This window comes from Phocoena sinus, chromosome 15, assembly GCF_008692025.1.
Source record: "Phocoena sinus isolate mPhoSin1 chromosome 15, mPhoSin1.pri, whole genome shotgun sequence".
Lineage (NCBI taxonomy): Eukaryota > Metazoa > Chordata > Mammalia > Artiodactyla > Phocoenidae > Phocoena > Phocoena sinus.
Window position 1 is genome coordinate 83,236,813 of NC_045777.1, and position 25,956 is coordinate 83,262,768.

The window sequence follows — 25,956 nt, forward strand, 5'->3', positions numbered from 1 at the left end:
TAGGAGAATCCCACTACAAATCAATGAAAACGTCCTAATTTTTAAAAAGACCTGCCATACCAAGTGTTGGTGAGGACATGGAGGGGACTGGAACTCTCTTCACTGCTGGAGTTGCTTTCTCTGTGTGAACAGGTGTGTTCCCCAAGTGCCGATAAGATCTCTTGGGCTCTTAGGTTACTTTTCAACATGTTTTCTCTCCTGAATTTAAAATTCTTTGGAAAACGGGTTGACAGTGTCTTAAAACTACTATATGACCCAGCTTTTCCACTCCAGCTTCCTCCACTGAGGAATCGGGATTCCCAAGGCACACCCTCCCTCCCACCGAATAAAAAACAACAACCACCATCACAACCACCACCACCTGCTACAACACTGCCCGTGTCAGCAGTGGGGCTGCCCCCACGCTCAAAGACTTCTTGCCAAGAAGTTTCTGAGCATTTTTCGGTAAAAACCTATCCTTGAAGTTTTTGCTATCTGGCCCACTCTGTGATTTCGTTGATAAATGTACCCATTTTTGACCAGGGCAAAAAATATGAGGAGAGCCCCAAACTGCTCAGGTACATATGAAATGTTAGAGGAGAGAAGAAACAAAATGCTTTAGAAGGCTGATTCTTTCATGAACGAGAAATGTGAGCATCTCCATCTCAACTTACCAACGGGCTGCAGGTAACATTTAATGGAGACTAAGTGAGTTAATGAAGGAGAAATAGCAACGAAACCCAACATAACGACAGAGGCCACAGCTCGCACTCCAGGGCACCCTCTTCTTATCTGTCTGCTCTTCCCTAACATACAGGTGCTATGGCGGGGGGGTGGTGGGGGGAGCTCCTTGAATTGGACAGATATCCCCCTGAGAATCAGACCCGGGAAAACCATCTAATAAGAGAAACTTCAAGGAAGGGGGGCACTGTCATCCAGAAGTTCTGGAGACCACAGACATCAGGGCCAGGTCCAAATCTAGGAGATTGTTCTAAAGCCTCAGGGGCCCCTCATGTTCTTATCTAGGCATGATCTTGAACAGATACACAATCAGAAGACATAGGAGCTCGCCCTCGCTCTGACTTTTCCAGCTGTCTGACCTTGGGGAATTCACCCAAGCTCTTAGAACATCACTTTTCTTATTCATTTACGCAATAAACTTTTTAATAAGATCCTCTATACACACATTGATTTGCTACTGAAAGTTGAAACAGCACATCAAAAATTTTCATTACAATTCAACACGCTGCTCTGTTAATGCTCTAGCCAAGCTACCCAACGTTTTCTTTACATTCCTTCCACAGAAGTTAATTTGTTTCAATTTCTTGATATTGGGTTTCCTCTTACAGACAGGAGGCTTCTAAAACAGGTAATACTTGAGACCTACTAGTGCTTATTTGTGTCAAATCAAAGTAGAACTAAAGGATATTCAAGTCATTCAGATGCAAACTACATAGATTCCTTATAAGTTACCTGTATTAAGGAAGAAAAGAAATGCCAGAAAAAAGACATAACAGAACTTATAATATAGGTTATCAAAATATTGGTACACAGTCTGTCTTATATGCAATAAATCTTTATGGAGTACCTATTACATGCCTGGCATGACTAACAAAATTATTAATTAACTGGTTAGCTAATTAATTAAATATTACTGGTGTAGAAATAATAAATATAAAACGATCATGTACATCACAGAGCGCCAGAGATCTCACTGTGTACGTGAGATAATAGAAAATATATATATTGGTCTCTGCCCCAGCTCCTGGCACAGAGCTCCTGGACCCTTGGCATTTCCTAAGTGATAAGAGCACAGGGAGCATCTTTTGTGCTAGTATTTGGTCTTTAACTCTGGTTCCTGACACCAGCTCCTAAGTGCCTTGGAATTTCGAGGGTGATAGGAGTCTCTTGTTCTAATGAGGTGACTCTTGGTGGGCTTCTGGATGGCGGCTGGTCACCAGAGAGACCAAGCCACGATTAGAAGCTCAGAGTTTCAGCCCCACCCTCCATCCCCCAGAGAGGGGAGAGGAGCTGGAAATGGAGTTAATAATTGATCATGCCTACGTGAGGAAGCTTCCATAAAAATCCCCAAAGTATGAAGCTCAGCGAGCTTAATTGAGTTAAACTGTAGGACACGGAGCTGGTGTCGCAGAGAATTGCTCGTTGTGGGGAAACCCAGCCACACACATCTGGTGTCAGAAGTGTCGTGAGTGGGGCAGGAATGTAAGAGTTAAGGAGAAACACAGGAGAACGGAGGGTTTCCTAGACAGTAGAGGATCCATGGCAGTAAACGCAGGCTGTTCAAGAGGGGAGTGCAGCCCGTGAACTCAGAAGGTGCTGGTGGATTGGAAAGCTTTGCCCACATCTCAATGACAGCCTTTTCTTCCTACAATGCTTCTCAAAGCCCGCAAAGACACAGCCAGGCAAAGGCTTATGTGCAAATGAATTAATAGATGTTTGCCATCAATTCCACTGAGTCATTAAAGTAAATCTCAAAGAGGAAAAAAAAAGACATAAGTGCTGTCATCTCTGGGATGATTTTAAGGCGTTAGAAGGGAAGGCAGAGAGAAGGAATTGTCCTCTCCCGCAACATTTGGGTAAAAAATGCTGTGGCTTATGCTGTCCTCTGAGAGCCAGTGAGAAGGCTAAGGGAGCGGGTATTGGGGCCCTGACGCCCATAAGGGATCTAAGGACACCCAGAATGCCAGCTGGACCATTACTGAAGCCTGGAGCGATGGATCCAACATTCCAAACACTCAGAATACAGTCCTAACAGAAAGCTGGAGGAAGACCTGAGAGAGAAGAACTAAAACCCAGGATGCATCAATGTTTTCACAAGTGGGGTGCTTGGCCCTCTCAGACCCTCTCCTGAACCCAAACTTTCTGCAAAGCCATTGGCAGCTGACATCTGAAAAGATTTCCTGCAGCTCTGCATCCCCTCCTGCTGCCCACCTCGGTCTCCCTCCCACCTCCTCCCACCTAGCAGCTCCCACCTGCATTGCCCCAAAACACTCACATTCATCGTCCCCACGTGCTAAGCCTCATGGACATTCTCAGGCCTCATCTGAACCCCGCAGAAGCATTCGACACAGCTGATCCATCCTTCCCTCTCCAAATATTCTTGCCCTTGCTCCCGGCCCTGGCATTTGCTGGCCCAGGGTGACAGCACAGAGGCCCACGCACCACATGTGTGAATCACAAGTGATGCAAAGAAGCGTTAGAGTACATCGTGCTGTCCTCCGACCTTGACAAATGCCTTCTCATAGCAACTGAACCACAGCTATGGCTTCTTTGTTTTTTTCTAACATTTTTGGCAGAGGCGATTGACATCTGCAGAATTCTTTATATATTGTCATAGCAGCCTCTCCATTGACTGGGGCCAGGGCGGGCCCTTCCTAATAACCATCATCTCACTGGGACTCTGCTCTCCGTGTCTTGCAAAATTAAGCAGTTAGTCCAGAAACTGTAGAAAGAGCAGGGAACACGGAAGATTTCAGTAGGAAGCGGAGGACTGGCACATTCTCTGGAATTTAGCTTAGTTTCCTCATCTATAAGGAAGCATCAATACCTGTCTTTCAGGAATGTTCTGAGACGTGAGGTACACAAGTGCTTCACACACATTTTAAGTGGATGGGCTGTGTACGGCTTTTTGCATGAACAAAATAGGCAAACTATAAAAAATGACTAGCTTTTATTATTTTATATGTCAGTATTGCCAGGTCAACAATGTTTGGATGAATAATAAAACAATGATGAAAACAAAAAAAACTCATCCAATTAGGGGAATTGCCTGGCAGTCCAGTGGTTAGGATGCCACACTTCCACTTGCAGGGGGCACGGGTTCAATTCCTGGTCGGGAAACTAATATCCCGCATGTCATGTGGTGCGACCAAAAACAAAAAACAATGATGTACGTAATTCATAAATTATTGTATTTTAAATTCGTAGAATTTGTTTTTATTCCCTTCTTTTTAGCAAAAACTATGTAATGATATCATAAAAATTTCACATAATTAATGTTCTGCTGTCAATAATGAGCTCAAGGACTAAAAATTAAAATGTAACTGTAGGGACTTTCCTGGTGGTGCAGTGGTTAAGAATCCACCTGCTAATGCAGGGGACACAGGTTCAATCCCTGGTCCAGGAAAAGCCCACATGCTGTGGAGCTACTAAGCCCATGTGCCACAACTACTAAGCCTGCGTTCTAGAGCCTGTGAGCCACAACTACTGAGCCCTCGTGCCACAACTAGTAAAGCCCACACGCCTAGAACCTGTGCTCTGCAACAAGAGAGGCCACTGCAATAAGAAGCCTGCACACCACAATGAAGAGTAGCTCCTGCTTGCCACAACTAGAGAAAGCCCGCACGCGGCAATGAAGACCCAACACAGACAAACATAAATAAAGAATAAATAATAAAATGCAACTGTATTCAAAGTATGACATTTGAATATATTTTCATCAAAAACGCATATTAAAGGTAAAAAATTTAAAAATCAAAATTATTTTTGTATGTTTTCACAAACTTGTTTTCTTCTAAAGCATTCAAAGTCAGCTATTACAAATGAAAGGTAAACTATGAATTATAGTTAAGGAAAACAAAAATTTTTAATCAAAATGATTTAAATAAAATGAAAGTTTTTAATGTTTTAAAATATTCACTGAATTTCATTAAACCTTGCTAAATTTTTCTAAACATGACAGGTCACAATTCTAATATTCAATGTCTAACTAGTTGCCAACATAAAAAATTGATATAACACTTCTCTCATGTTATCTAGACCTATATGTACACAGATCAAAAATAACATGAGTTGTTTAATACTGCAAATTTTCCTAGTCACCATGTGCAATTGTTGTAACTAACAAGCTACTCTGTGAATATCTCTGGAATTAGTCCATACAAATTAACTATAATACAAATTAAAACACCAAGAAAAGGAAAAAAAACAGACATTTAGCACTACCAGGAAACAATGCTTTGTTATATGAGAATCTATCATATTCACTGTATCTGAGAAAAAGGATTTGATGACTTAATTTTGTCTTTTTGTTTGTTTGTTTCCTAAGGTTCCCACCACTCAAATCTTCCCTCGTTCCCTGTCTCTGGGATCGGAGAGGGACAGCCTCCACATCTTTAGACACAGTTGTCTTTTGTTTTGAGGACACAGAGCAAGAGATGTGAAGAAGCATTTTCCTGGGACCTGAGAAGTGTTAGCCGGGCAAGTGGATGTTTAGTTACAAGTCCCCCCAGGCTCAAGGGACAGGAGGGCCCGTGTTTCCTTCTCTTCTCTCTTCTCCATTCTCCCTGCCCCTCCCCTTCTTCTTCTTCTCTTTCTGTATTTAACCTTCACACACACACATACACACACACATACACACACACACACACACAGAGTGCATATAAGCCAGGCTAGTGGCTTGTTCATTCATTTACTGAAAGTGCCCCAGCCTAGCCAGGTATCATATGAGTGCTTACTATCTTAAGTGTAGTCCAGATACATGTTATGCTAAGTCAAGCTATCCTAACATTATCATATCTTAAAGTACTGTATCTTGTCTTGCCCTTAGAAATTCCCCCTAAGTACATATATACAATGGAATACTACTTAGTCATAAAAAAGAATGAAATAATGCCATTTGCAGCAACATGGATGCAACTAGAGATTATCTTACTAAGTGAAGTAAGTCAGAAAGAGAAAGACAAATACCATATGATATCACTTATATGTGGAATCTAAAATATGACACAAATGAACTTATCTACAAAACAGAAACAGACTCCTGGACATAGAGAACAGACTGGTGGTTGCCACGGGTGGTGGTTGCCAAAGGGAAGGGGGGTGGGGGAGGAGTGGACCGGGAGGTTGGGGTTAGTAGATGTAACCTATTATGTACAGGATGGAAAAACAACAAGATCCTACTGTATAACACAGAGAACTATATTCAATATCCTATGATAAACCATAATGGAAAAGAATATTTAAAAAAAGAATATATGTATGTATAACTGAATTACTTTGCTGTATAGTAGAAATTAACACAATATTGTAAATCAACTCTACTTCAATTTAAAAAAAAGAAATTCCCCCTAAGGAAACAGGTCCAGCCCACACATGACCCTGGGTCTGAAGTGAATTATCAAGGGGAAAAGGTGGGTAACTCTAGATTTCCACCCATATCACTGTACAGAGGCATCAGCTAGATGTTGAAATTCAGATTTTTTCAGGTTTTCTAACTTGTCACTCAGGAGTTGCTTTCCCATGGGCCTTGGAATTTAATCACCAACCTTTAAGAATCTCAGCTCTTAATGTCCTCAAATTTGCCACAGTCCTGCAAGACGTTGGAGACTCCCTTAGACTAGATGGGGAATGACAAAGCATGAGGGATGTTTTTAGCCACACTGGCCACTGTTTAAGTAAGACTTCAGACTCCCACCTGATCCACCTTACAACTACTCACATCTCCCAGATGAGGCCAGGCCCTCTGTTCTCCACTGCGGGGGCCCTCTGGTGCTAGTAAGTGCCAGGCCCTGAGGATTGAGGGTGAACAGGACACACATACAGCCCCTACTTTTCAGCAGATTCCAAGCAAACAAAGAAGTAAACCAGATAATTTCAGACCATGGTAAGTGCTCTCAAGAAAAAAGAATACAGAGTGATGAGATGAAGGCAGCAGTCAGGGAGGAAAAAAACTTTTCCTCCAATCTCTTAGGTTCAGTTCATGGAGCCTGGGAATTAAACTGACAAAAGACAGGTTAACAGGAGAAAAGGTACAATTTTATTTTACCTGCATGGGAGTTGAGAGGAAAGAAGATGCAGACCTACTAGAGAATGGACTTGAGGATACAGGGAGGGGGAAGGGTTAGCTGGGACAAAGTGAGAGAGTGGCATGGACATATATACACTCCCAAATGTAAAACAGATAGCTAGTGGGAAGCAGCCGCATAGCACAGGGAGATCAACTCGGTGCTTTGTGACCACCTAGAGGGGTGGGATAGGGAGGGTGGGAGGGAGGGAGATGCAAGAGGGAAGAGATATGGGGACATATGTATACGTATAACTGATTCACTTTGTTATAAAGCAGAAACTGATGCACCATTGTAAAGCAATTATACTCCAATAAGGATGTTTAAAAAAAAAAGAAGCAATTAAACTTGGGGGCTTACATATCATTTTAACAAAGGATGATAAATTCTGGAGAAGTGACTAGACAAAGGAACAGAGGTTTGGGCTTCTGGGGGTGAGAGGTCATGCGGAAGTGACTAGGAAATATACGGGGAACTAATGGAAGATAAGGGTTCTTTTAGACAGGACTGTTTATGCAGACTCATCCTGGCGTCAACTCTCCACCTCCAGTGATGAGTTGCTCTCCCCTTCCTGGTACAGGAAAACCACTTTCCTTGCAGGAAATTTATAACCTGCTTTAGGCAGATAAGGGCAGAGAAGAGAACCCTTCTTGCATTTGTTGTTTCTCAATTGCCTTCAGCCCAAAGTAGTCCAAGTGGCATATTTTTGGGCAGCATGTTCTGATCCCCTTTAGGGCCAGGATAACTTCTCTTTCTGAGCTCTGAGGTAATTTTCCTCATTCAGAGGGTACAGCCTGGTTCTGGTTAAGCATCTCTCATCACAGCCCTGCTAGGAACATAGGCAGCACCCCAGCTCAGCATCTGGGTCTCCTCTGGTGGAAGTCCACAGAACCCCATGATCATTCAGCCCAGAGGACAGAGAGAGGCTGCAGCTGGCCAGATCCCACCTCTTCCACTCACCACACCTCAAGGCCAAAGTCACAGGGCAGGACCCTCCGTCCTTCTCTGCTCAACCTTGAGGGTGTAGCAACCACTTTTTTTTTTTTTTTTTGGCTGCATTGGGTCTTCATTGCTGCACACGGGCTTTCTCTAGTTGCGGCAAGCGGGGGCTACCCTTTGTTGCATGGGCTTCTTAATGTGGTGGCTTCTCTCGTTGCGGAGCAGGGGTTCTAGGTGCACGGGCTTCAGTAGTTGCAGCCCTTGGGCTCAGTAGTTGCAGCACACATGCCCTAGAGCACATGGACTTCATCAGTTGCAGCACCTGGGCTCAGTAGTTGTGGCTTGTGGGCTCTAGAGCGCAGGCTCAGTAGTTGTGCTCGTGGCTTAGTTGCTTGCAGCATGTGGCATCTTCCCGGACCAGGGACTGAACCCATGTCCCTTGCATTGGCAGGCGGATTCTTAACCACTGCGCCACTGGGAAAGTCCCGTAACCACTTTTTAAAAGTAAACTTTCTATTGAAGTAACACAGGTACAGAAAAGTGCTCAATGCATTTCTATAAAGTAAACACACCCATGTAACCAGCACCCAGATCAAGAACCAACACATTATCAACACTTCAGGATCTCCTAACCCCCAGTTACTGTCCTGTCCTTTTCTAGTGCTTTGGATGAGTTTCGCCTGGAATGTCTTTGTTTTAAAACAGCAATAACGGCAACAACAACGGCCACCATTTATTCCTCATTCACTGAGTGCCTGGCCCAATGCCAGGTGCTTCACATGGATTACCTGTCAACAACCTATAGATGGAGTAGGTTGTATTATTATTTCCACTATAAAAGGGGGAAATTGAGGCTCAGGATAAGAGACCTGCTCAAGTCCATTCGTTCCAATGTATTTATTGAATATTTACAATGTGACAAGGAAGGTGCTGGTGACAGACTGAATGTAAAAATGGAGGGCCTCCCTGGTGGTGCAGTGGTTGAGAGTCCGCCTGCCGATGCAGGGGACACAGGTTCGTGCCCCGGTCCGGGAAGATCCCACATGCCGCGGAGCGGCTGGGCCCATGAGCCATGGCCACTGAGCCTGCGCGTCCGGAGCCTGTGCTCTGCAATGGGAGAGGCCACAGCAGTGAGAGGCCCGCGTACCACTAAAATAATAATAATAATAATAATAATAATAATAATAATAATAATAATAAAAATGGACAATGGTCAGAGCACATGTGAAAACAGAACTCTGACCCACCACCCAGGAAACCAGCCCATAAGTCTGGTGAAACTAGCCCATAAGTCAGAGTTGTAGGAAGTCAGAACACTGACCCACCACCCAGGAAACCAGCCCATAAGTCAGAGGTGTAGGAAGTCAGAACACTGACCCACCACCCAGGAAACCAGCCCATAAGTCAGAGGTGTAGGAAGTCAGAACACTGACCCGCCACCCAGGAAACCAGCCCATAAGTCAGAGGTGTAGGAAGTCAGAACATTGTCTCCAGCAAGTAATCCAGGAAGCCAGACTAACCCGTGTGACCGTCAGCCCAAAGCAATGGGGATGTGACTAATAACTGACAGCTCCCCTCATTTTTGTTCCTGCTTCCAACGTAGGACCAATCAGAGAAAGCCAAATACACTCCCTGACATACTCACATAGGGTGTCCAGCTTCTACTAGCCTGCCTCCGGCTTCCCCGCTGACAGCCTCCTACCACAGCATATCTGAGCCTTCCTTGTTTTCCACTATAAAGCTTTCCTGGGCTTCCCTGGTGGCGCGGTGATTAAGAATCCACCTGCCAATGGAGGGGGACATGGGTTCGAGCCCTGGTCCGGGAAGATCCCACATGCCGCGGAGCAACTAAGCCCATGCGCCACAACTACTGAGCCCACGCGCCACAACTACTGAAGCCCTCGCACCTAGAACCCATGCTCCGCAACAAGAGAAGCCACCACAATGAGAAGCCCGTGCACGGCAACAAAGAGCAGCCCCTGCTTGCTGCAACTAGAGAAAGCCCGCGTGCAGCAACCAAGACCCAACGCGGCCAAAAATAAATAAATAAATTTATAAAAAATAAAATAAAATAAAGCTTTCCTGCTCCTCTGCCTGCCTTCGGGGCTCTGCCAAACACAAGTGATGGTGATCGACTCCCTTGCCTCAGGATGCTCTGAAGAAATAGCCCTTGCATGTTCTCATTTGGTTGGTCTTTATTTGTGTCCACATGGGGAAACAGAGTTGAACAAACACAGCCCCTGCCCGTGCCCTCATGCGTCTTACCGGCCAGTGGGCAGAGAGACACTATTCAAGCAATCACAGCAAGTGGGACCGTGCAGCTGTGATTTTGCTATAAGAGAGAAGCATGGTGGTTCAACTGCCTGTGAAGTGGGGGGTCTGACCTGGTCTGGGAGTCAAGGAAGGCTTCCTGGAAGAAGTGACACTTGAGCAGAGATATAAAGGCTGTGCATGAGACATCTATGGCGAGAAGAAGGAGAAGAGTTTTCAGGCAAAGTCAACAGTACAAAGAGGCCATGGATGGCAGAAAGGTAACTCGAGGGACTGAAGTGGGAGACAGTGTGAGATGAGGCTGGAGAAGTCCTCAGGGGACAGATCAGGCAGGGCTGTCAAGGCCATGGGAAGGAATTCTGTCTATTTCAAAAGCAAGTGGAACCCAGTGAAGGACTTGTGGTTTGGCGGGAGAGAGGGATGGGGAGCCATGTGCTTGAAGTTATAGGTTGAATCGTGTCCCCTCCCCGCAAAAAAGATATGCTGAAGTCCTAATCCCCATGCCTCAAAATGTGACCTTATTTAGAAATAAGGTCATTGCAGATATCATTAGTTAAGATGAGGTCATACTAAAGTAGGGTGAACACAATCCATTATGACTGGTGTCCCTCTAAGAAGAGGGCACAAAGGGAGAAGATGGCCATGTGATGATAGAGGCAGAGATTGTAGTGATGCAGCTACAAGCCAAGGAATGCTGAGCACTGCCAGCAAAACCAGAAGCTGGAAGAGGCAGGGACGGATCCTCCCATAGAGCCTTTCAGAGGGAGCATGGCTCTGCTGTCACCTTGATTTGGGCTTCTGGCCTCCAGAACTTGAGACAACAGATTTTAAGTCACTCAGTCTGTTACAGCAGCCCTAGGAAACTAACACAGGTGGGTTTTTAGAAAGGTCCACCCAGTTAGGTTGGAAGGGGAACCCAAGTGGATGAGGCTTGGCCAGTTAGGAGTTCACTGCAATTATTCCCCAAAGAGATGATGGTGGCTTGGACTAGGGTGGTGACAATGGGGCATGGAGAGAAGATGAAGTTGAGAAATGTTAGGAGGTGACATCCATTGAGAGAGTATGGAAATAGGTCAGCTGTGCTTTTATCTACAGCGTCATAAACACTGAAAAAGCCTCAGACACTTCTGGGAAATTAGTCACCAGCAAGGCAGCTGGGATTGGGCATAAGCAGTGATGACATCTCGGACAGGCCAGTGGGTCAGGAGATGGGTCAGGCCAGTGTGGCTAGAAAGATGACATCACAGAGCTACACAATCAGCAGGTGTGTGGGCTCAGAGTAGAGGAAGTCTGCAAGATTAAGAGGCACACCAGGGATTTGGATTGAAACAGGTGACTGGGGACAGCATCAAATATCTGAGACAGAAGTGTGATCTCAAAGTCCAGGGCCCTTGGCAGTAGCAAAGTCCAAATACACAGCCTGGCCAGACTCGCCAAGTTCCCTGCTCCCTGCTGCTGGGCTTCCCCACTGCAGACATTGCTAGTTGACCCAGGCATCCATTCCTTCCACTCTGGGAAGTCCCTACCAACCGAGTGGAATGCATACACAAATGAAATACTCTTGCAATCCCAGGACAGGGGTGGGATTCAACAGGGGACTCTGAGACCTCTCTGGACACTTGCAGACCTGCACTTGGTCCTTTGATCCTCAAAAGAACGCAGGGAACTTGACGGAGCAGACACTTGAATTACTCCTATTTCCCACAAGAGGAAATTGGGACCCAGAGTTACACAACTAATAAAGGACAGATCTGGGCTCAAATTAAGGTCTTCTACCTCTAAAGCTTCTTTCTACTCTTTCCCTGGAGCAGTTGTGAGTTGGTGGCCAAAATAAGGAAGATTCCTGAATCAACATTTTTTATTGCAGTAAAATACTCATAACATAAACATTACCATTTTAACCACTTTAAGTGTACAGTTCTGTGGCTTTAAGTACACTCACACTGTTGTGCAACCATCACCACCATCATCTCCAGGACTTTTTCATCCTCCCAAATGGAATCTCTGTCCTCATTAAACACTAACTCCCCCTCCCCCTCCCCCACCCCACCCCCCGGCCCCCACCTTCTACTTTCTGTCTCCATGATTTTGACTCCTCCAGGGACCTCACATTAGTGAAATCACAGACTGTTTGTCCTTCTGTGTGAGTCAACATTTTGACCCCCAGATTGCACACGGTGGAATTCAAGTCAGAATCCTGGTTACACTGTTGATTCAGACATCATGTTTACTGGGTCTCTCTCTGTTATCTTTAGTTTCTATCAGAAAAACAGCATGAAAATCTAAAGTGTCTTGGTTTAACCCATGTACTGTTTTCATTTAAATGAGCAGATTTTTTAAAATGTCTTTATCTCTGTGGACAGTTGTAAACCTTTCCACAGAAAGAAAGGACTCGGCCAGTTTCTATGGCAACTTAATGTCAGCAACCTAATTTCTTGAGACTTATTTTCAGAAACTTTTTTTAAAGGCTGGGCAAGTGGATGCTGGCTGGTAATCTTGTTTTCAAGTTCTTTTTTGCTGTTTTTATATATCTATTCATCAAATAATTTCCGAGTACCTAACTAGGTCAGGCATGTGCTAGGCGTTGGGGCAACATCATGTGGGCAAGACAGAAATGGTGCTGACCTGAGGTTTGGTAATTTAAGAAATGCTGTAGGGACACAGAAAACCAACTTATGGTTACCAAAGGAGAAAGGGGGGGAGGGATAAGTTAGGCATTTGGGATTAACATATACACAATACTATATATGAAATAGATAACCAACAAGGACCTACTGTATAGCACAGGTAATTATACTCAATATTTTATAATAATCTATAAGGGAAAAGAATCTGAAAAAGAATATATATATATATATAAAACTGAATCACTTTGCTATATACCTGAAACTAACACAACATTGTAAGTCAACTATATTTCAATAAAAAATAAAAAAAAAAACCTTATAAAATGCAAAAATAATGCTGTAGATGTTCCTGAGAGAAACTTTTCATTGATGACACTAGCAAAAGTACAGAGCAGGGATGGGGGTAGGGAAATATATCTGGGATCAAACTGAAGATGGCTATCCAGGTTGTACCCGCCGGGGAAGAATCTGAGGCCCTTCTCTAAAAAAATCACTGAATAATTCTGTTTGCAACATGGGATCAGTTTTGACTTTTAAAAAACTTGAATTCAGCCTCAAAAAAAGAAGGAAATCCTGTCATATGCTACCACACGGATGAAGATTGAGGGCATTTTGCTAAGTGAAAGAAACCAGTCACAGAAAGACAAATACTGCACGATTCCACTTCTAAGGGGCATCTAAAGTAGTCTAACTCTTAGAGACAGAAAGTAGCATGGTGGTCGCCAGGGGCTCGGGGAGGGGAAATGGGGATTTCTTGTTCAATGGGTATAGAGATCGGTTTTGTCAGATGAAAAAGTTCTAGAGATTTGTTGTCCAACCATGTACATGTAGTTACCGCTACTATGTGGTGTGTACACTTAAAAATGGGTAAGATGGTAAATTTTATGTTATGTGTTTTTTTACCACAAATTTAAAAAAAGAGTCTAGCACAGTGATGACCACAGAGACTCTATAAATGTTTGCTGAAAGTAAAAACAAACCAACAAAAACAAATCATGAGGTCCCAAGTCCCGGCCTCATATATTTTCTGCAAATTTTACCTATGGGGTTGGGAATGGTTGGTTGTTTTCCTCCTTTTTGCCTTTTTAGGGTGTGTAATTTAAGATACAGCTGAGAGCAACATGGATGCAACTAGAGATTATCATACTAAGTGAAGTCAGAAAGAGAAAGACAAATGCCATACGATATCATTTATATGTGGAATCTAAAATATGACACAAATGAACCTATCCACAAAACAGAAACAGGATCACGGACATAGCGAACAGACTTATGGTTGCCAAGGGGGAGGAGGCAGGGGGAGGGATGGAGTGGGAGGTTGGGATGAGCAGATGTAAGCTTTTATACGTAGAATGGATAACCGACAAGGTCCTACCGTGTGGCACAGAGAACTAGATTCAGTATCCTATGATAAACCATGATGGAAAAGAATATTTTAAAAAAGAATGTATGGATGTGTATAACTGAATCACCTTGCTGTTCAGCAGAAATTAGCACAACATTGTAAGTCAGCTATACTTTAATAATAATAAAAAAAGATATAGTTGAGAAAAACCAAAGTCAAGACTTTTTTGGAAAGTCATCTAACCAGTGCCATCCCCTGGGCTGGACAAGTCCTTCGTATCCATGTGACACTGACTTCGAGTCTGTCGGGCCAGACTGAGGTCGGCCTCACGTGTCCACAGTTTCAGAGGCTGACCACAGACCTGCCTCTGGCAGCAGCTTCTAACATCTGGGGGGCCTTTTTCAGTTTACAGAGCACCCCCAGATGTGTTTACCTCACTTCAACCACTGTCTCCTCTTTACCAGGCCTCTGGTGCCTTTACACTTTGCCAGCAGGGTTGGTTTGCAGAATCCAAACCTTCCTTAAGGCTTGTTGAGGTTTGTTTTTGAAAATTGGCTGTTCCCACCCACATTCCCTTGAGATATAAATAGAAAAAAAAAAGAGGTTTAATTAGTAAAGCAAGACATCTGAGCTACCTCCACCTGATCCTTGAAAAGGAAATCTGAGAGGTTCTTACTATCGCTTTTTCAGTCCTATATAAGGTAGGTCAGTAAGGCAGCAAAACCGCATCTGTTTTTTTTTTTTTTTTTTGGCTCTTTCAACTCTTTTCCCTGATTCTTCTTAGAGGAAAATCTAAAACGGTGAGTAGCTGGTGGACCTACCAGACCCCAGACTCTTCTTTCTTACACGCATTCATATTAGGTTGGTGCATGCTGTGCTCAGATTCTCTTTTCCCATGGAGTTGACACATGGATGGATTTTGATCTCTGGTAAATGGGTTTTTTGATGTCTCTGATTCCCATCCTTCAGGACAGATAGCAACCCTTCCATATAAAGTCTGCAAGCAGCCCAAGCTCTATCCTTCCCTAGATAGAATTTGCAACACTGCATTTCTCTGGCTGGTGTGTTAAAATGCTATTGCATTTGTAACATGGTTTACTTCTGAATGGTTTGTAGATGCCTATGTAAGTGGTCGATGATGTAATTATAATTTTTACAAGAAAACAGAATCGAATTGTTCTTTAGGTTGTATTTTTAAATTTCATCTTTAACTCCATTCAGGAGAGGGCACTGAGACACAGGGGACTGTGATCTTCTTGATATTTGGTTTTTATTTGGATATTCTGTCCCAGCTCTTAATACAATACTATGCTTATCACATTTTAAAATTTTTCAACAAATTTGCATTTTCTGTGGGCCTGGGGGTGGGGGGGTTGTGGTCCCCCCAGACGTGCATGTTTCTGCTTGCCATTCACCACATCTTGTTTATTCTGTGTGAACAGGTGGAAAATGAGCATCACAGATGTCCTTAGTGCTGATGACATTGCAGCAGCCCTGCAGGAGTGCCAAGGTAAAGTGGAAACAAGGCAGGGGTGGGTTTCTCTCATGTACCTCTACCTCCCGAAAAGCTACAAAAATTAAAATGTGAACTTTGCTGAAAATTCATGGGATCAGAGAAAAACTTATTAACTAGATAACTACAATGATAAAAATATGAGATCTGAACATACGATCACATTTCTGTAAGGTGAAAGAAACTTACTAAATGTGAAAAAAAGGAATCGGTGGATGCCACGTAGCCTGTTTGAATCCCATGATTGCACTTCTCCCACCAACTAGACCAGTGATGCTGGCATCTTGGATACACAGTCAGTAAAAAGAGCAGGGGGAGGCACAGAGGAGAGGAGGCGAGAGAAGGGGAGACGAACAAAGTCAAGTGGAGAGGGAAAGCTGGGAAGGGGAAAGGAGATGAGAGCACAAAGCCATCCAGTCTTGGCTGACTCAAAATCTCGGTCCCTGTAGCTCAATGCTATTATGAAAAGTAGTATTTTTAATAACCTATGTTTTCAGCACTTCGGCCCAAAGACAGAATGCAATCCAGTGAGCATCAGAATAACCCATTCTCTGTTCTTCAGACCCGGATACTTTTGAACCCCAAAAATTCTTCCAGACATCGGGCCTCGCCAAGATGTCAGCCAGTCAGGTGAAGGACGTTTTTCGTTTCATAGACAACGACCAGAGTGGGTACCTGGATGAAGAAGAGCTGAAGTAAGCTTTGTCCTAAGCCCATCTGGCACCCCAACATTGCTAGCTGGGGCTGGGGTGTAGTGGGGCCAGCCTCCTAAGTATCCTTCAGTGTCCAGCCATGAGCAGATCCTCATGAAAGGGAAGAACATGAGTCGGTGGACCACATATCTACCCACGCAAAACACTAAACACGGGCACCAAAGACTGTGGGTGCAAAAATTCATTAGTCTTAGAGGTTTTCTTGGGCAAACAGACTTATAACAAAATCCTGGAAAGATGTTTTAAAACAAAATGCCCACCGTTAGTCTCTACAATGAAGGAAACCTTTGCCTGCTAAGATCTTGACTGATCATTGCAACTGTTGGAACAGATGGTTTGCTTCAAGAGGAAGGGGTAAGCATAGAAATGTGTGTGGGTTTTCAACACGGTCCCCTCAATCTTTATTATCCTGTAGGTTTTTCCTCCAGAAGTTTGAGAGTGGTGCTAGAGAACTGACCGAGTCAGAAACCAAGTCCTTGATGGCGGCTGCAGATAATGATGGAGACGGGAAAATTGGGGCTGATGGTATGTTCACACCTGTACACGGCATAAGAGACTTTAGCTCAGGCAGCATCCGGGGCAGGGAGCTTAGGCCACGAGATCAGACAGATATGGGTTAAAATCCCCCTTTCTTAAACTTGCTGAGCCTCAGTCTTCTCATCTGCAAAATAGAACTAAAGTGAGGATGCAAATGATGTATGTCAAGACTCTGGCATGATGCCTGGGGATGTACCATAGAAGCTGGTCCCACTGGTCACTGTCTATGAACCAGAAAATACTCTTCACCTGACCAGGATACTAGCTACTTTCCTGGCCAATTATTTGCCAGACACCCTAATGCACCCTGAAAATAATGTAAGGAATCTCCACCAGTGGAATGTGAGTCTCTCTGAATAAGGGAAGGACTGACATTCTCAAGTATGTCTCATAGTAAAGGGTCTACTGACTTGAGTAGGAAAGCCTCTTAGCTTTCAAGGGTTTAAATAAATACATTTTATTGGCAGTAGCCCGAAATATTAGAGAACAAATAAATCAACCATCATTTATGCAGTCTTCTGTATGCAGAGCCTTATATTCAAATTTTAGCATAACTGCATGGCTGTAGGATTATGTTTATCTGATTTTGTCATGTTGTTTACATGATTTTCACCTACTTTGTGCATGTCAGCTCAGGAGAGCTTACATGTGGTTCTTATGGTGGTACTAATTAAAATGTAAAACTGCTACTTTAGACCCTCATTTTAAAAATCTATTCAAGATGATACCACTATAACTTACTACATGGGACTTAACGCACCTTGTATATAGATAGGTCAGAAAAATAACTTAGGCAAGGGAAAGTTGATTTATTTAAACCTAACCATGAAAGACTTCCAAATAAGCAAAGCTTACCGATAAATATAAAGCAAATACCCAGTTTTCAATTTCAGTCTGTAGCATCCACACCTTATTATTATTATCTTTTAGTAATATAAATTTGGGGGGTAAGGTTAGGGTTCAGTAAAGAAAAGTTAGTTCAAAGTCCCGCTCTATTAAATGTTTCCTAAATATGCAATACATAGCTACTTAATAGAAAAAGAAAACCTCCCATTTCTGTCCTGAATTGACCAGACAAAAGGCCGAGTGAGCACAGATTGTGATGGGCCACTATACTGAATTCACTCATTGTCAGAGAGAAATAACTGGGTTGGCAAATTCTAACACAAGGAGCTCTATCGAAAAGCTAAAGATGTTTGTTAGATTAGGCAGGAAGATGGAATGCTGCAGAGTGTCAGGACCGGTGGGCAGTGACACCTTTTCTTCCTTTTGTGCCCTTGGAGGGGGCCATGCCCATCATCTGACAATCTGCTTCGTTCCCTTTCCTCTTCAGAACTCTCATTGGCCATAGCAAGTCTGTAAAGTACCAAGCCATCCTGGCTGACCCTGTTCTCACCTCTTCTGTTCTAGAATTCCAGGAAATGGTACATTCTTAAAGGGCCCAGACTATGGAGATAGAATCAGCTGGAAGGCCTCCAAAGCCCCAGGAACTGGGACACCCCGCATCCTCCCCCTAATTTATTTATTAATTTCCCCCGAAATGCTTCTGCAATTTGCCCATTGTTTTAGTGAGGTCATTAGACAGTCATCCGTGACTTTTTGGTGGTGGGTATGCCCTGATGACTCCTGTAAGATCCTCAGCAGACAAAAAATGCCTTTTAAAAAAATCATCCAATAAAGACACCTTTCTCATCATCTGCTGATGTGTGGGTGTGGTTTTTTTTCCTCCGAGAGGTAGAGGGATGAAAGTAGTTTGGAGACCGAAGACTTTTAGGAAGAATTCTGGTCTTACCGGGCGTCAGGCTAGGGTTTTCTCAGCGATTTATCTGAGTCTGAAATGTCTATGGAGAGATTTTAGCCAGCAGAAAGTCATGCTTGCTTATGTGTTTTCTCCTACTGGGTGTTAGATTGCCATAAGTGAGATTTAAGTTAAAGCAAATAGTACAAGACAGGAAAAAGTGCGAGGCTACCTTGGCCCTAAAGCTAAGGAGACTTGCTATGCTGGTTGAGACAGGCAGACATATTTTGAAGCTTTTTTTTTTTCTTAGAAAAACAAGCTATCAGACACTTGCCGGCTCTGACCCATTCTCCTGTCTCCCCCCTCCCCCTCCCTTTCCCCTCCCCCTTTTCCTCCCCCTCCCTTTCCCCTCCCCCTTTTCCTCCCCCACTCCTCCAGTTCTCCCTACCCCTCTCCACTTTCTCAGCCACTACTTTCCTGGCTCTTATTTGATACCACCTGAGCCAATTACACCCAGAATTGTCCGAACATTTGAGGCGAGCCTCAGGGTCCCATTACAGGACTTTCATTAGGGTGGGGCAATCTCAAGCCAGGAAATTCTCATTAGGCTGATTTCCAGGTGGCAGGTTCAAGCTGTTCTCTTGGGCTGACCCCGGGGTTGAGGACTCCTGGGAGGAAGCAAGGTATCTTCCCGGGAGCTAGTTTAAAAGCTCGCACTTTTTACCCCAACACACAAGTTAACAACGCCCTGGCCTCTCCTGGGTTTGCTGCCATCCTGCTAAGTAGCTTAGCAGCTCTGAACTCCTGTTTTTTGGAGGGTTGTGGCAGAGCAGTTTTTCAAAGTGCGGGCCATGTACCACAAGGGGGCCTCAAGATGATTTTAGGGGGACAGGGGTCAACATTGTTAAATTTAATAACCGTGTATTTACTTTAATAGGCGTCAGGAAAATAAAAGTAGCACAAACCTGATTTCAATATCACCCCTTTAGAATGAGGCTATTAGACATTTGAAAGTGTATCGATTTGAAGATTTGAAGAATATTAAGTCACGTTGAAGGGACAAAACCCAAAAAGGTTGTTTTCAGATAAGTCAAACTGGGGAAATCTAGCCTGAAAATGAAGCACTCTTTGGGGAGAGCCAAAGAACGGAGCTGTGTCATTTCACGGCTCTCTTTTCCCCTCTCCCGGTACACACCTGCGCCTTCATGCTCTCCTCATTCCCTGGCCATCTTGGCAGGAATTGGGTTAGTTCCTCCCCACCTCTAGCTTCCCTGGGTGTGTGACAATGTCCCCCACGTACCAGCAGAGGGCTTTCCGGGCCAGTACTGATGACCTAAGAGCCCTGATTCCTAAAACAATCCACATGTTGCCTTCACCGCCTCACCATGTGGATACTCTGATCCTCCTGATATTTCTATTCACTCCGTTGGCCCTTCCCAGCTAGGGGCTCTTCATCCCGACAGTTCTGAAGGGGGACACTTTAAATAACTCAGCGTGATCCTGTAGCCCTCTTTTCACGGGGCTCTGGCTACCATATGCCTCAGAGAAACAATGTGAATGAGGATGCTTTTACATAATGGTTATGAGCTTCTAATTGACTAGGCAATCCATCACCCACTGGAGCAGCAAAGGCAGCCTCACAGCATCTAGGTAATGATCGTGGATTTCTGTTATTTCTTTTCTGTCACTCAGGAGGGGACCTGTATGGGAATAATCACTGGAGGGGTTATTTGGAGCACCCAGGGGACACTGTGTCATTGGATGTTACTGATGTTCTGAATGTCTTGGGGAAATTGCTTAGAGGATGGATGTATACAAAAGGATGACTCGCCACAAATCTTTCATACATAGAATGACGGTCGGTTATTCATGAATTGTGTTCATTCTACTGTTTCAAAAGTACAATTCAAATGATTTTTGCCCATTTCAATTACATCACTTTTTCATTCTTCTAACCCAGTCATAGGAATTTAATTTCAGTCTCTGTCAATAGATAATAAACAGCAATCAAAAGGAGCCATCTCTCTATATTTAACACCCAAAAACTGTCAGCTGGTATGCTTACATGAAACAATAATCTCGTGTGGTCTTGATTCATACCAATTTTTAATTATGTTGTTTGCAGCTGGGGTGTTTGGGGGCAGGGGGTGAGTATTCTACTCTGAATGCAGGTAATAACAGCTCTGGGCATTTGAACGTATCTGTGAATTAGCACTTTTCATTTTGGGGGTTAGTTTTCTAAGTTGAAATTTTGTAGAAACATTAGCATTTCCAAATTTTAGTGTTAAGTATAATTTGAAAACAAAAATTGTTTTCAAAAATCTCCCTAGTTTTAGTGATCATGTAAATATAGTACAAACAACTAATTTTTAAATGGGTCCTATTCAATATGTGCCTCATGGAAAAAAAAAGTGAAAGGACATATAGCAAAATTTTAACAGTAGTTATCTCCAGCTGGTAGGATTACAGAACAATGAGACGAGCGTGAAGGCTTTTTCAGTGGGGGAGCATAGTAACTAGAGAAAACAAAAAACAGACATGTAGAATTCACCCAATCAACCCACCTCAAGAAAGCATGTTCTCAGCAGTAGAATGTTATTTTGACTTTGAAACGAGGGCCTAGATTGCCTAGCAGGTCGCAGAGCTGAAAAACCTGGTGTCTCTTATTTTCCCTAATTGCTAATAAAATAGGGTGGCAACAGTGGCTTTAATTTGGACTATTTTTACTTAACTATAATTTTAGTTCATAGTTTGGTAGTTATAATTTAACGGAACACGATCGGAAAGTCAGCTTCGTGAATGTGCTTAATTGTTGAGGCTAATGAAAATTATTAAAATACTTGAAACGTTATTTAGTATTTTGCTTCAGCCTCTGCACATTATGAAATACGTAAACAATTTTTTAACGTATAGGTTTTCACAGTTCTTTCCAGCTCGAACACAAAGTGTAGCAAAATGGTGAAGATGTGAAATATTTGTCTAGTTGTTCAGGTTTACAAGCTACATAGTTAATTCCATGTAACGACTGCAGTTTAATTTTGTGTAATGAGTACTCGGGAGTCCAATTTCAAGCAAAAACCTATCTTATATCTCTTCTGCTAATGTTAAGGTATGGTATTACTTTGCAAACACTTAAGAAGACAGATGAAATTGGAATCACCGGGATCGTTTCCATCTGGCCTGTTAATTTATTCACTGGAAAGGCTATTCATTTACATAATGTTTTAACTGGTTCCAAAAAGTCGACTTTTTTTTGGAAGGGGGTGGATTTTGACATCTTTTTCTTATGGGTTCTACAATGAATGTAGATGGATTCACACCTTAAATTGTAAGGTATTTCAAACATACATCTGAGACTACACAGATATGTAGCAAACAACTGTGTACCTACCGCCTCAGCGTATCAAACCTTGGCAGGAACTATGTGGTTGCTCTGTAATATGTCATCTTGCTTAGGCTGCAGGTGTCTGGTTAGGGTGGGCCGCAGGAGACATCTTGCCTGGGATCAGGAGGGTGAGAGTGAAGCAGCCATGGCACTGATGCTCCAGAGGTCGGTGCGGGGGTAGCTTACCTGCTGGCTCCCCTCCTTGCTGCGGGGCCCTCCTTCTGCTCCCAGCTCCAGGTGCACTTCCTTCTGTGACAAAGGACACCAGCCTTTCCTGAAGGACATCAGAGTTGGGAACAGTGAGAGACTGACATGAGTTCCAGTCTGTCCCTAGGGGTTCCAGTTTGTCCTCACTCTCCCCCTCTTTACATCCATCTTCCCTTCCTGACTGTCTGCTCTGAAGATATCAAGCTTCAGCATCAGATGAAGGCAACAGCTTTATAGAGACTATTGAACCAGACCTCACAAGCTCATGGTACCCGTAATACATACATTTATATATATCACTGTATATATTACATGACTACGTAATTGCATAATACCTGTAATTCATATCTAAAAGTTACATTATATATAATACACATACATATATTTTTTCTAGATGGTTCTCATTCTCCAACTGAACACTGATTTACCAAATTTCCTTCAGGTTTTTCTTTTTTTTTTTTTTTTTTTTTGCGGTACGCGGGCCTCTCACTGCTGTGGCCTCTCCCGCTGCGGAGCACAGGCTCCGGACGCGCAGGCTCAGCGGCCATGGCTCACGGGCCCAGCCACTTGCGGCACGTGGGATCTTCCCAGACCGGGGCACGAACCCGTGTCCCCTACATCAGCAGGCGGACTCTCAACCACTGTGCCACTAGGGAAGCCCTAGGTTTTTCATTTTTTAATAAAAAGAATCACACATTTTGGAAGATCCTTTACAGGTGATCACAGGAGGAGACGGAGATCGAGGACAATTTTAACTGCAGGAGAGAGATGTACCCTCAGGATGAAGGTCACCTCTGAATGACACAGTCTCTGGGCTCTAAGTCAACAGAGAAAAGATCGATTACTTGACTCATGGGTCTGTTACTTCTGCCAGCAGAGAGGAAGTGGCTCTTTGTACAGGTGGCCTTGGAGGTGTATATCATACCCAGACCTCTAGCCAGCAGTTTCCTCTTGGGGCTCAGTACTGAGATGAGCGTAGGGAGGAGAGAACTCAGTAGAATGTCTGATCAGCCTTTACCCGAGCTCTGTCTGCACAGCATGCAGCAGACACAACTATGAAGAGGAAAAGTCCGTTTCTCCATCCTCCCTGTTCCTACCTCCATAACTGATCCATCATTACACTTACACTGTGTCCTTTGAGGTAGGCATTGCATTGTACAATAGGAACAAGAGGATGACTCCAATTGGGTCCTACCATTGAGAAGCTCACTTTTCTTGTTAGCGGGGAGACAGACATATGTGAGAACATGTCGAGAACCTCCCTCCCTGGAACTGTGCCTATATCTTATTCCCCTGGAATTTTGAGTCCACAAATTCTTTTTCTTTTTTTCAGCTTTATTGAGGTATAGTTGACATTTAAAATTGTGATATATTTAAAGTGTAGAACGTGGTGATTTTATATATGCATGGATTGTGAAAGGATTCCCACCATCAAGTTAGGAAACACATCCATTGCCTCATATATTTACTTTTTTTAAATGAAAACACTTAATTCTACTTTCTTAGCAAATTTCAATTATACAATACAGTGTTATTAACTATAGTCACCATGTTTACATTAGATCCTTAGACCTTATTTATCTTATTAACTGAAAGTCTGTACCCTTTTACCAGCCTCTCCCTATTTCCCTCACCACCACCACCCAGTCCCTGGCAACCATCGTTATTCTACTCTGTTTCTTTGAGTTCCATTTATTTTTTTTAAAGTTTCCACATATAAGTGATGCCACACCCTATTTGTCTTTCTCCGTCTGGCTTATTTCACTTAGCATAATGCCCTCCAGCCCATCCATGTCGTCACAAATGGCAGGATTTCCTTTTTTCTCATGGCTGCATAATATTCTATTGTGCACATATATGCCACATTTTGTTTATTCATTCCTCCATCAACGGACACTGGTTGTTTCCATACCTTCGATATTGTGAATCATGCTGCAATAAACATGGGAGTACAGATAGCTCTTCTAGATAATGATTTCATTTCCTTTGGATATATACTCACAAGTGGAATGGCTGAATCACACCGTAGTTCTATTTTTAGCTTTTTGAGGACTCTCCATACTGTTTTCCATAGTGGCTGCACCAATTTACATTCCCACTCATAGTGCACTAGAGTTCCTTTTTCTCTACATCCTGGCCAGCATTTACTATCTCTTGCCTTTTTAAAAATAAACCTGACTGGTGTTAGGTGATATCTTATTGTAGTTTTGATTTGTATTTCCCTGATTAGTGATGTTGAGTAACTTTTCATGTACCTGTTGGCCATTTGGATGTCTTCTTTGGAGAGATGTCTATTCAGATCCTTTGCCCATTTTTTGTGTTACTTTTTTTCTATTGAGTTGTATTAATTCCTTGATATTTTGGATATTAACCCCTTATCAGATGTGTGGTTTGCAAATATTTTCCTCCATTCCGTAGGTTGACTTTTCATTTTATTTATGGTTTCCTTTTGCTGTGCAGGAGCTTTTTAGTTTGATGTAGTCTCATTTTTTATTTTGTTGCTTTCTCTTTTGGTGCCAAATCCAAAAAATCATTGCCAGGACCACTGTCAAGGAGCTTACTCCCTGTGTTTTTCTAGTAGTTTTACTGTTTCAGCTTTTAAGCTCAAGTCTTTAATCCATTTTGAATTGATTTGTGTGTATTGTTTGAAACAGAGATCTATATACATGGGTTTATTTCTGGGCTCTCTATTCTGTTCTGTTGATCTATGTGTCTGTTTTTATGACAATACCATTCTGTTTTTATTCCTATAGCCTTGTAGTATAGTTTGAAATACGGAAATGAGATGCCTCCAGCTTTGTTCTTCTTTTTCAAGATTGCTTTGGCTATATGGGGTCTTCTGTAGTGCCGTATGAATTTTAGGATTTTTTTTCTATATCTATGAAAAATGCCATTAGAATTCTGATAAGAATTACACTGAATCTGTAGATCACTTTGGTAGTATTGACATTTTAGTAATATTAATTCTTCCAATCCATGAACACAAAATATCTTCCATTTAGTCTTCTTCAATTTCTTTCATCAATGTTTTATAATTTTAAGTACGCAGATCTTTCACTTCAGTTAAATTTATTCCTAAGTAGTTAATCCTTTTTGATACTACTGTACATAGGATTGTTTTCTTAATTTCACTTTCTGATATTTTATTGTTAGTGTATAGAAACACAACTGATTTTTGTGTATTGATATTATTTCCTGCAACTTTACTGAATTTGTTTATTCTAACAGATTTTTGGTAGAGTCTTTAGGGTTTTCTTTATATAAGATCATGTTGTCTGCAAAAGAGACCATTTTACTTCTTCCTTTATGGCTTGGATGACTTTTTATTTCTTTTTGTTGCCTAATTGCTCAGGCTAGGGACTCCAGTACTATGTTGAATAAAAGTAATTAGAATGGGCATCCTTGTCTTTTCCTGATCTTAAAGGAAAAGCTTTCAGCTGTTCACTGTTGAGCATGATGTTAGCTGTGGTTTTATCATTTATGGGCTTTATTATGTTGAGGTACATTTTTATCATAAAAGTATGTTGAATTTTGTCAAATGCTTTTCCTCCATCCATTGTGATGATTATATGACTTTTATCCTTCATTTTGTTAATGTAGTGTATCATATTGATTGATTTATGGATGCTGAACCATCCTTGCATCCCTGGAATAAATTCCACTTGATCATGGTGTATGATCCTTTTAATGTACTGTTGAATTCAGTTTGATAATATTTTGTTGACGGTTTTTTGCATCTATGTCCATCAGGGGTATTGGCCTGTCATCTTTTTTTCTTGTTGTATCTTTTTCTGACTTTGGTGTCAGGGTAATGCTGGCTTTGTGAAATGAGTTTAGAAGTGTTTTCTCCTCTTCTGTTTTTTGGAAGAGTTTGAGAGTATTGGTATTAATTCTTT

The 25,956-nt window shown here is 42.6% G+C and overlaps 1 protein-coding gene across 1 annotated transcript; it reads left to right on the top strand.

Moving 5' to 3' along the window:
- Positions 1–15,323: 15,323 nt before the first annotated feature.
- Positions 15,324–18,166, top strand: OCM2 (oncomodulin 2). The gene is made up of 4 exons (XM_032605637.1): positions 15,324–15,477; positions 16,043–16,175; positions 16,609–16,718; positions 18,141–18,166. The coding sequence occupies exons 1-4, from the start codon at positions 15,417–15,419 to the stop codon at positions 18,164–18,166; spliced, it is 330 nt and encodes a 109-aa protein (XP_032461528.1). The 5' UTR covers positions 15,324–15,416.
- The last annotated feature ends 7,790 nt before the right edge of the window (positions 18,167–25,956 follow it).